Genomic DNA, 12,016 nt, shown 5'->3' on the forward strand with positions numbered 1-12,016 from the left:
GTCGGTCCAGCCAAGTTGGACAACATGCCGCTTTCAAACAGACTCGTCACACCGCTGCAACTTTCTCCCCGTGTGCCTGGATGTAAATGATGCGTTCCTCGGCAAGAACATTAACGCGACATAATCGACGCTGAATCCCGAAGCCGGAGATGTGAAAGGGACTCACCTGAGCGGACTACACGTTCAGAAGAAACCTTAACTTCTAAAGAAGCGTCTTTTCTTGTGGAGTATTAACTCTGGGCTTTATTAAAATGGGTGATCTGTGGGCGAACTGCGTTTTCTTCCTGGCGTGTTGCTCCGGGTTATGCTCTGGAAGCCCAAACAGATGTGACGAAGTGCGGAAAGTTTTTCAACTCAGACAAATTGGACCAAATCAATTATTGCCGTTAAGCCCCAGACCTGGTAGGTAATGCATGAATAAGCTTGAACAGCTGTGTGTGTGTGTCTTTCAAGTTTAATGCTTTTTTTCTTTTTCTTCCTGCAATTAAAGTCTTATAAACCAGCCAGTAATACAAATCAAGTCACATTTCTTCGTGATCATTTTGCCCATTTTCCTCATTTACATCTTAGCAACCAAAGCTTGTCAACCACTGATGGAAAGAAATATGCCTGAGAAGTCACTCAACACCTTATTACCTCTCTGTTGATCTCACTCGCTGCGCGGACCTGTCATTTTCTGGCTTCTTGAAGTACTTCTTTGTAGTTACAAAACACACCTTTTAAAAACACATTTTAGAGGCGTGTGCACAGTCATAATGATAATGTAGAACATAAGAGCTTTAAGCCGTTTAAAGTGCATCCTATGCGGCTTTTTAAAATGAAGATTGCCTATTTGGAGGACATACCGCATGTGTCTTGAATTACTGCAAGAATAAAAGTCAGAGGCTCTTTCAGAGTGATCTATAATCCTTGGTCACATAACTTAGTTTATGTTCAGTGTTTCAGGTTCATGATACATGTTGAAGTATTATAAATACTCTTGCAATATGTTTTCATTACAAAACGGCCTGTTAAAGGTATATCAATATTGTTTGGGGTGATTCACTATTATGAGCGAATATAAAATATGCTCTCTTAATTCAGTGTAACAGCAACTGAGGAGCTTACTTGTTGGCCGTGACGAAAAAGAAACCAAACGGCTCCTTTTGGCTGTCTAAAGCAGATAAGTGGCTTGCATGGATAAACAGGAATTATTTTATGTAAAGTTAGGTAAACTAGGCTTCACTTAACTTTCTGAACACCACCCATAATGTAATTCCACATGACAAGATTTAGGGGTGTGGATATTTCATGTGGGCCATCATTGACTGGACGGCTTGCTGCTGCTCTCTCTTGGAAAAGGAAATCTTAATGGTGTTGACTTCCCTCCACAAACTGCTCCCTCCAAACTTCACCACTGCCGCTGTGAGGAAAACTGATTACATTGACAGAAAAACCCTCAAATGCCTCCTAAACCTCCAACTAACCCTTATAATGCCATCACCGCTCCTGTCCCTTCCACGGGCCCGCGTGAGCCTAAATCTCTGTGCTGTTTCCCAACTGAAAAGTTATTTCTCTGAGTTGAATTGTGGGTGCATCCTGTAGCGCTGATAAGCTCCTGGTTCAGCAGCTATAACCCTGTAAAAACACCTGCTACTGTTTATAGCTGCACCGTCACTGACCTCTCTGGCAACCCCCCACACGTCCTAAATGCACCTCCATGTTAATGATGTTAATCGTTTCCTTGATGGAGTCGGATTGATACGCATCAGAGGGTGTAACGGGAGATAGCGAGAGGAAGAGTCAATCCTAGAGAATTATTCTTTTTTTTAAAGTTATCTATAATTGACCTGTGGGTTTGTGAAAAATAACCCCCAGATATTCCAGGAATCTGAGCGAGTGAGAGAGCTGTTTCCATGTTTTCTAATAAGAAGAGCCAAACAGCTTTCAGCCTTGGTCAGAACACAGCAAGTCAGCAGTCTATCACCGCAGCAAACAAAACCTGCTCTTTGTGGAAATAGTTCTGGCAGCATTTAGGTTAAGAAAAAAGAAGCAAGACCTGGCGCTCTTTCAAATTGTCTTATCTGGGAGAGTTTAAATTCCTCCACGTGTGCCATCGCCTGCACTGCTCCCTCCTCACTCTTCTTGAACCTCGCAGGGAGCTGATAGCGTCTCTGGCAACACCCTGCCTGGGCATGTCAGAGGGGCTTTCACAGGAGTTTTTGGGTCTCTTTTAAGATGTTTTGATTCTGTGTGCAGATTGCTTACATTTGTTCCTAGTGGAAAACCTGAGAAATCACTTAACGCTTATACACGATAACGCTTTGACTCAGATCTCCTCTCAGGGTCTATGTGTTTTGGTGGCTCAACTACAGCATATTTTAACTTGTTTATATTTAAAAAAAAAGAGAAGGCCTCTTTTTCATTCAGATTTTCCCATTATGTGCTTTTCATGCACCTTGATCTTCGTTTGTGTCTCTAAGATGATGGCGATGATCCCCTGACGTTTCCTCTTGCGCAATAGTTCGGCCTCTGTGGTCCGCATGACTTTAGACTCCCAGTGTTGTTCTCTTGCTGCTAAAGGAAGCTGCTTGTCACTTTGAACAATTTCCCTGTTCATCATACAGATAATTCAGAAGATAGTTAGACACACTCACTTATTCAGGCTCGCCTTCGGGCAGTTCAAGGTGTCAAATCCACCTGACTTGCATGTCTGTGGAATGTGTGAAGGAAAGTGGAGCCCCTTAAAGAGAGCATGCAAACCCAACCCAGCTCAGTGTGTGCCTCTCACTTAGAAGCATTACATTCAAGTTACAGAGGTAAGCATTCTTTCCTCTGAGAAATAAATACCCGGCGATGTTCCAAAAACCTCAAAAGGTCGATTAACACTATGTACCTGTACTGAAAAATCCCAATAATTCTATTTTTTATCTTGTAAAAAAATATTCTAAACAATCAAAAAAGACCAAAGACGTATGTCATGTCCTCACCCCTTGTCTATAATGAGTTAGGATCATAACAATCACTCTCAATGGCTCTCAGGTCCAGACCTTCAGGTGTGCATGTCCAAGAACCTGACCTGCTGCACCAAAAAGATGGAGGAGAAGTACCAGGTGGCGGCCCGCAGGGACATCCAGAACCTCCTCCAGACGTCCAGCTCCACCCTCAAGTTCCTCATCTCGCGCAATGTGGCTGCATTTCACGGTAAGAGTTAACTGCTGTGTGTGTGTGTATATGTGTTTAGTCATCACCGTTAAACTTCATAAATGCGTGCTGAGATGAGAGCGCAAATGTTTACGTGGATAATTGTATACGTGTAGATGTCTGTGTGTGTTTCTGAGTTGGAGTACACTTTTAGAAGTTTGGGTTTCTGTGGGGGTGTTGAAAAAACATTGGATGAGTCAGTGTGTATATGTGTGTGTGTGTGTGTGTGTGTGTGTGTGTGTGTGTGTGTGTGTGTGTGTGTGTGCGAGCAGTGAGGCTCCACTTCAGCGCAAACAGAGGAGGGTCTGTCCTCCTTCCAGATCTACCGCTGCACTGTGATCCTGGGATTAGATAGGTAGGCTGTTCCTGTAGGAGACTCAGGAGGCCGTCTGTAAGGGTGAATGTCTGTCAGGGATATGAACTGGGGTTTTACTAATAGCTTCTCTTCCTGTGCAAGGCGTCCTGCTCTCCTGTGTCCTGATAGGAAAATCAAATCCTCGCGACTCACCCTAACCAGGCTGCCATACCCGCATTTGTTTTCAACCTCCGTCTCTTATTGTTTTCCATTCCTCTCCATCTTTTCATTCAGCAGCATGACAGTCAATTTACAGGCAACAACTTGCCTCTCTCAGTCTGTGCGCTCTCCCGGCCTAGCGTGGGATGTTTCCCCTTCTAGCTGATGGATGTCGTGTGACGGCTGAAGCGAGTGGGCAACAAATACAGAGCTTATGACTTGAATGTACAGTCTCAGACATATCATTAAGCCAATTCTCTTTAACGACGTGTCTCAGTTAAAAGAAGGGCTGTTATCCTACTCCTAAAATCAAATGATTTATAGGAGAGCCTCCGCATGATCACAGTGTTTTTGTCGAGGTTTACAGGGGCATTGCCCTGTTTGTGTCCTCTGATGTTTGATGTGTCTACTCAGGCTCCGAAGGTGAACTAAAATACTCGACATTTGGGATGACGTTTATGAAGCTTGCCACTTACTGTTAACTTAAAATGGAGTTGCAAACCGCTTTATTAAAGTTGTTGGAGCACAGGGTTAACCATCCATCCATGCATCCTTATGGCGGGCATGGGATGGTATTCCTGACGTCTCTTTCTCCCCAGCAACATCAGCTCTTCCCGGGAAACCCTGAGGCGTTCCCAAGCCAGAGGAGATATAAACTCTCTCCAGCGTGTTCTGGGTGTACCTCGGGGCCTCCTACCAGTTGGATATGCTCTGGCATTATTTTATATATTTAATATAGTCAAATCCCATGAAAAGAACGAAACAACATCTTAGTTCATCTCTCAGTACGTTTTGACTTCCCTGCTCTTTCTAGGGCTCTCAGCCCCAACTTAGGAGACGTAAACCTTTAAAAAAACAGGCACACAAATATAGTTTCTTAAATTTCATTTCCCAAAACAAATCTTCATTTAAACAGGGGTATATTTCCAGCTGCAGTTTAATACACATGTAGTGCTCTAGTATGCTCGATTATATTTTGTAGTGACAACAGCTTGTGGAACAGATATAGAGCTCCAAACAGCTCATTAAGTAAACACTAGACAGTTTGGGTTGTTGGGCTCGCTTAAACAGCCAAACATGAATAGAAAATTGATCACAATTGTATTGGGTACGTCAGTGCTTCAGGCCCAGGCGCAGCCACTTGAGGGGAGCCTCACGCTGAGTAGAACTCCTTCGAGGGGAAGGCTACAACACGTCTCAGGTGTACCAACCCAGATTCAAACCTGGGACTCTCGTGAACATTTTATTTAATTTTTTAACATTTAATTTTTTAGTTAGTTGTTTGAGTAAGTTTTACTAGAAGACGGAATAAACAAAAAAGACAAACTGCGTGGACTCTACATTTGGCCTCTAAATGCAGAGGTGCAAATTAAGTTCTAAGGTCTATTTTAGTCTTTATTTTTTTAGTCTTTATTTTTTAAATAATTTGCCCAGTTCAGAGTCTGCATTTTTTTTTATCGCTGTTCTTCACCACAACCTCTCCCGCGCATCATTTCATTCTACTATCTTAAATGATTGCGCTACCTACTGCCACCCACTGGCATGAAGAGTATTTAATTACTAGGCCAGTCACTTATATTGCAGGCTCGGTTGCTCAACAATGCCAAATTATTTGTGGCAACTAAATAATTATTATTTTTGGACAATTGAACATTTTCCCACGGCACACCTGACGATCTCTCATGGCACACTGGTTAAAAATCACTGCTCTCGGGAGTATTCACATTGCACAGAGTTAGCTAAATCAGGCTTTGGCTACACAGACAATACTCGTTACCATGAGTTCATTGTTGGTTTTGGTCTTTTCATTTCAAGTCATAAGAGGCTGCAGGGGCTGGTAGCCGTTTCAAAATACTCACAAATTGAACAGCACTCACATGGTTTCATCTGTGGAATGGCAGCCAGTGTGCTCTCCTGCCAAACCAAACAGAGTTCCCTGTCAACATCGGCTCTCATCAGTCAACAAACACTGGCGGCTGTTTCCAACATCCAGGGCTGCGTAATACAAGGAGCAACAGGCGCTCAGCAATTTGAGTCTCCTATTGGAGTCATGGCAGCCGTGTGACTGCTCTGAATCGTACATTTTGTAAGTGGGTATGCTGTGTCGGGAAGGTGGTTTTGTTATTTCTTTAAACGCAGTCCTAACCAGAACTGCATCTGACTATTAATTTCATTATTGATCAATCTGATGTTTTTTTTCTTGATTTCTTAAATAATTGTTTGGGCTCTAAAACTTATAATAGTGACAAATGCTCTTCATAATTCCCCAAAGCGGTCATAAACTTTCCCAGAAAACAGCAAGTATTCACATTTCAGAAGTTGACATTCAATTTTGTGTTATGTTGATTGAATAATCATTGAAAGTTACCCTGTAAAATTTCCTTCTAACCGAACAAAATTCTCGTTTCATAAGTCATTCAGTTTCTCACCAAAACACCTCAGGCCTCATGAGAACTACTCGTACGAACAGATTCATTCTTATGTGGCTTGTACGAAGCATTTCGGAGAACATGCCAAATTCACAAATGTTCTTGTATTTTGAATTTCTTAGCTCCAAGCACAATTTTTTTTTGGAGTTGTCCAGACCTGTCGTACGTGTCACGTGCAATTATTCTGAAGTTATCTACGTTTTTCACTAATGGATTGTATAGTTCATTACTTTGACTTTGAAGCAATATTGAGTTTGAAAACCTATAAAAATTACCCTTCATAATTCTGTTGACATTATCCTGTTTGAATAAATCTAGGACTGTGTTACTCTATAATTCAAACGATATCACCAATTAATTAAATTGGCTATTCTATAACACCGCAATATCAATATGACCATCTTAAACTTCAAAACAATTAAATTATTTGACGCCCTCCGGTTGCAGTGATCATTCTTCTTTTTTCCTTTTCCCCCATTTCTTGGACTTTAGCAGGTCCCTTAATTCTGCTAAAATGATCGACTTTTCTTTATCTTTATCTCCAGAAGCAGGACTTCAATTTAGGACCAATAGGGCAGGTAGTTTAGCCCTATATGGTATAATTGGGGTATTGATTATGCTAATTTACAATTATCGAGTCATCTACACAGTTATCTGAAGTTAGGAGAGTTTTCTGAATCTGACATGGGTCACTTGTGCGAATCCCCTGTATGAAAAATGCAAGAGAACGTTAAGTGTGTCAATGGGATTTCATAAACACGTTGAGTGCATTTCCCTCCTCCATAAAACATTCGCAAAGCTGTTTTTTATTATTCCAAATCTTGCGTTGTTTACACCTGTGTTTGCTTGCTAGAAGTCTTCTTCTTTGCTGACTTTGTTACCACATTACTTAGTTTGTTGGCACGTTACGGCCCACCACCAACTGTTAATCAGGGGAATAGTGTATCCAAACATCTTCCCACGAAAGACATTGGTTAGATCACACATATACATAGTCACTCATTATAACATGACTGGTCATATTTATAAAAAAAATATGTACCTCAAACCTGACTATTCTTCTCTGGCTGTTCCATATTGTTTGTCTGGTTATTGAAGTAAATCTCTCTGCTTGTTCAAATGTTGATGCAGACTTTTTGTCTCATAGTCTTATCTGTTTACACACACACACACACACACACACACACACACACACACACACACACACACACACACACGCACACACACGCACAAAAGCCAGAAAGAGAGCCACCCACGTGGCATTGTTCTATTTGGCCGTAGAGGTTTTTAAGAGCCTTTGTCACATGGAGAAAACTCACTGTGGCACCATATGTATGGGAAGCACGGAGGGACAGAAATGTCTGGCAGGTTCCTCGATCTTAACAGAGTGGGGCAAAAAGAGCTGTTCTTCTGTTCATGTGCAGACATAAAAGAAACACAAGTCAAGCATTTAATCCGTCTTTCCTAACCAGGGAGTGTTCAATGACGCTGCATTAATATGAGTGAATTGTTTGTTATTCATCTTGTGTGAATGTGAGTTTTGTTTTGGATGTTTTCAGATTGTAATTGAAGCGGAAACGGGCCAAGACCTTTACGGATCATTTTCAAATTGAAAATACATTCGATGTTGACTGGCTGCCCTCCGCAGGATGACTGTCCGGCTTTATCATAAACACTTTTGTGGAGTACAGGAAGAAATATGACTCTCTTAGGAGGTGGGTGGGTGGGGTTTCTGCAGAAAAAGTCCCTTAGTTTTAGTCTCCCAAATGATTGGCAGCCTGCGCTGTAATTTGAGAGACAACAGAGAACATACAGAGTGTATAATGCATTACAACCACAGACAGGAAGATGGACGAGTTAAAAGGGGTGAGGCTAATGTGGTCATCTGTTTTGTGCAAAGCCTTCAATTAGGCATCTTTATGATGCAGCTGAAGGGAGAGTAGGAATGAAGAAATTAGAGGAATGCAGATGAATAACAGTCTGAAACACTCAGGAGACACTGAGAAATAACACAAACCCATAAAATGCTATTTAAAATGTTTTTTCCTCGGGGATTGATGTGTTTTGCCTGTAATAGGCCACAGTTATATATATAAAAAAAAATCATCAAGGGCACATGTAGAAAAAGCGCCCAATATACTTTAACATAATGAGTAATAAAGTGAAAACAAGTGCTTGAGATGTTAATTAGGAGTAGAGCTTCAAAGCCCAGCTCATCCCGCAGTAATGGCTCATTACATTTTTCTCTTTTCTTCAGAGGAATGCGCCTCAACATTTTAATATCTGGTCCTTAAATGAACCTGACTGCTGCCTTTTCATCATTTCACAGCCAAGAAATAGCTGGGCATCTGGGGTAAAAGTAGAAAGAATAAAGGCGAAGTTGATAGCATACTGTCAAGCAGATGACCTTGGAGCTTTCCAGCACACCATTTATTCCTCTCCCATCTTGCCCCTGGTCTCTCAGTAAGTCTCTCAGGACCGCATGTTTTCATTCACCGGTTGTGAGGTTCCTGCGTCGTCCACACAATGCACAAATATGCAGCCTTCTCAGCGGGGCTTCAGGGGAGATCTTTTTTTTTTCTCGCCCTGTGCAGGTTTGTGTTACATCCATGGCAACCAACCTGTGCAATCCCAGCGCCCCGTGGGGCAGGAGTAAAAAAAGAAAAGAAAAGAAAACCTCAGAAACAGAGCCCACTATGAATCAGCTGTTGAGATGCCAGAGAGACTGAGGAGGGGCGCTGGAAGCATAGTGAAACAGTCCGAGATCACCAGATTAAAAGAGTGCTCTCCTTTGGGACAAACTTTGATTTGAGAAACTATTGAAGAAGTGCATTGCCTTGTGTTGACTGCAATACCGAAGGACACCCCGGCTTCTGTAAATAATAGAATCCCTGTCCTTCCTTATGTAATGCAAGAAGAGATAGATTTAGTTATAACCCGGTCCCTTCTGGTGTGGCAGTCAGTCATCATGATCCAACTGAACCTGAATTCACTAACAGCTTTGAAATATTACTTGAATGTTATTATTAATATATATTACATTTACAATGGCATCACATATAAGTGTTTCCTTAAGAAGGACAATCTCCTATTCAGGGACGCTGGAGCCGATCCCAGCTGACATTGGGCGAAGGCAGGGTTCACCCAGGTGGCCAGTCTATCGCAGGCCACACATTTAGAGGCAGACAACCATTCACACGGGCATTTATTGTTCTCCCACGCTGACACGGGGAGAACTCCACGCAGAAGGACTGCCCAGACCGGGAATCGAACCCTGGCCCCTCTTGCCACTGTCTAGCCCATTCTCATACCTGTCTGTTAATATACAAAGCCGGATTATATCTACCGAGCAGCTCCTCAAATGAAGAAGCATTTTAATCAAAATGATGAACTACTGCTTTAAGAATAGTTTGATATGTGGGGAAATGAGAGGATGGAAATATCAATAATGCACTCCTATCTGTTTGTTAAGTACTGAGTTTGAGTCCTCCGATTAACACGTCGAATGCACACTGATTAACCTCTATATCTCGTTGCTTTAACTGTTTCTCTCTGTGCACAATGACTTCCTGGAGTCCTTTCGAGAGGTCGCCAGGGAACCAGCGGCTCCAATCCCAGCGGCTCCAATCCCAGCTGCTGACATTTTCTACATTCTGTTTGTTTACTGATTAAACACACAACTAGACACAACGGGCTAATCAGGGAGATTTAGAGGTGTTGGTAGACATGCTTGTGTTTATCTTTGGATGGAGCCAGGCGAGCTGTATCCCCTGCTTCCAGTCTTCATGCTAAGCTAAGCTAACCATCTCCTGGCTCGTGCTCTTGGCTCGTGCTTTTTTTCCAGCTCCTGGCAAGAAGGTAAATAAGTGTTCTCCCGAAAATGTGGAATCCTTTCAAAAGAAATAATGCCCTTGTGCTGTACATGCATACACACTTCAAAGGCAACAATTTAGAAAATATTATAAGATAGACCAGAGATAGTTTAAAATGTGTTTTGAATGTCCTATAATTCATCTTAAAGACTCACCACCAATATTACATGATGCTGCTGTTACTTTACTGTCTGTGGCGCAGAGCTGTTGTGACCATTAACACACTGTGGCTTGTGGTCTTCCTGCCAGTCAATGTTTCATTTTGGTTTCTAGCCTGGGAAAATAAAACAAGTTCCTGTCAACATGAGACACAGGAATACAGAAGACACAGTTGGTCAGCCTTTTGCTTTTGTATTTGCTCTGCTTCTAATTGTGAGCTAATGTTTTGTCAGGAACACAAGTGGTGCCGATGAATGTAAGATCAAACAGTCTGGGGCTGAATTAAAGTGGAAAACTAACCTGTTGTGCTGGGACTTGGTATTTGCACTCATAAATGCTAATTGTTGCTTCTGTTTACCAGCTTTTAAAGGATCTACTGCTCACCTTTAACTCTTTGAATTTAAAGAGGAACCTATATGAATGGCAGTGGCCCCACAGCCTGACTGAGACCACAATCAGCCGTCGAATTACAGCAGCCCACTGTGCCAAACAAGGAGGTCTCAGTGGGGGAGGAGTAAAGTTGTTTTGATTGCTGCTGATTAGACAGATGATGTTTTAGAGTTTTTTTTGTTGCAGAGTTTCTATTTTAGTGCAGACATTCTGGTTGGTTTATGTCCAGTAAAGTTTGGGCTCAGATGGCTGACGCCCTTACTGTATGACCACAACATCCTGAGTTTGAATTCTATAAAAGAATATTTTTAATTTTATTGAAGAAATAAATAAATCATGCAACAGACTTGTTTTCAACTTTGACCTCTGAACGTGCTGACAGGCACATCCAGTGGCATTGAAACACTGAGATAAGTTGTAGTTTTAATGCAAAGAGTGTTGAATGGGTTTATTTAGCTTAAGAAGAAGGATGATTTAATCACATATGTGAACTCTTAATCCTTCAGTTTTTACTTAAAACTTCACTCACCACATTTGGTGATACATGAGCCATTGATACAGGTGAAAAATACAGGTGAAAAAGGACAAATACAAAAATGTTATCATCATTAAAAAAATGAAAGTATAATAATTTTAATGAATCTGAGATAACTAGTTGCAGCTAAATGTTAAAGCTGTTTTGTTTCATTTTTAGAACTGAAACGGTGAATCTATTTACATTGAACTAACTGTAATTTTCTGATGTAAAGTGCTTTGGCCTTCTCTCATGCGTGAGTTGGTGTGCTGTTGGAAGGCTGATTCTGAATCGCCCTTAGAGGCCAGGCTGGATTACCAGGCTGGTGCAAAGCGACAACTGCCTTGAGGCCCCGGGTCCTTTGGAGGCTCTCAAAGGCAAAGGCCCTATTGATTGTAAATTATCTTGAGCCTAGCGAACCCTGTGTCCAAATTTACATGAAGTAATCTTACATGGACAAAACATAAAAACATACAAAACACAATGTATATTTGTTATTAAGGGTCAGTTAAAGCTGAAATCCATCAAAGTTTTTGATAAAATATAATTTCTTATCAATCTATTTTGTTGATTAGCGTAGTTGTTGTCTGTACTCTGCTATTGAGAAGTTAAGTTCAAGCTAGTCAGGTGGCACTCTTCTGGTTTACAATGGCAGTATCTTCTAACTGCATCACTGAAGTAAATTTATTTCATTGTTTAACACAGGAATATTAATCTGGTGTGTTCTTTTGAATTACTTGGTGCTTTGTGTACTTGGTGCTTTGTGTAAACTGAGTACATAGATTTGTCAAAGTAAATTTTACTCAAATTGAATTTTTGTTTACTCTATTCAGTGTTCATATTTAACTCTACATGATAATAATTATTTACTAGAATTTGATTAAATTCTTTATAGAATTGGATTCAACCATTTATAATTGAATCCAATTCTATATAGAATTCTATATAGAATTGG

The 12,016-nt window shown here is 41.2% G+C and overlaps 1 protein-coding gene across 1 annotated transcript in view; it reads left to right on the plus strand.

The window, feature by feature from the left end:
• Positions 1 to 251: 251 nt before the first annotated feature.
• Positions 252 to 12,016, plus strand: part of gpc5a (glypican 5a) — a gene marked incomplete at both ends in the record, with an annotated part of 114,923 nt that continues 103,158 nt past the window's right edge. The window contains 2 exons of the mRNA XM_079217510.1: positions 252 to 402; positions 3,022 to 3,183. Of these exons, the coding sequence (XP_079073636.1) occupies positions 252 to 402; positions 3,022 to 3,183 (313 nt within the window). The remainder of the gene's footprint in view (positions 403 to 3,021; positions 3,184 to 12,016) is intronic.

This window comes from Taurulus bubalis (genome assembly GCF_910589615.1).
Source record: "Taurulus bubalis genome assembly, chromosome: 4".
Lineage (NCBI taxonomy): Eukaryota > Metazoa > Chordata > Actinopteri > Perciformes > Cottidae > Taurulus > Taurulus bubalis.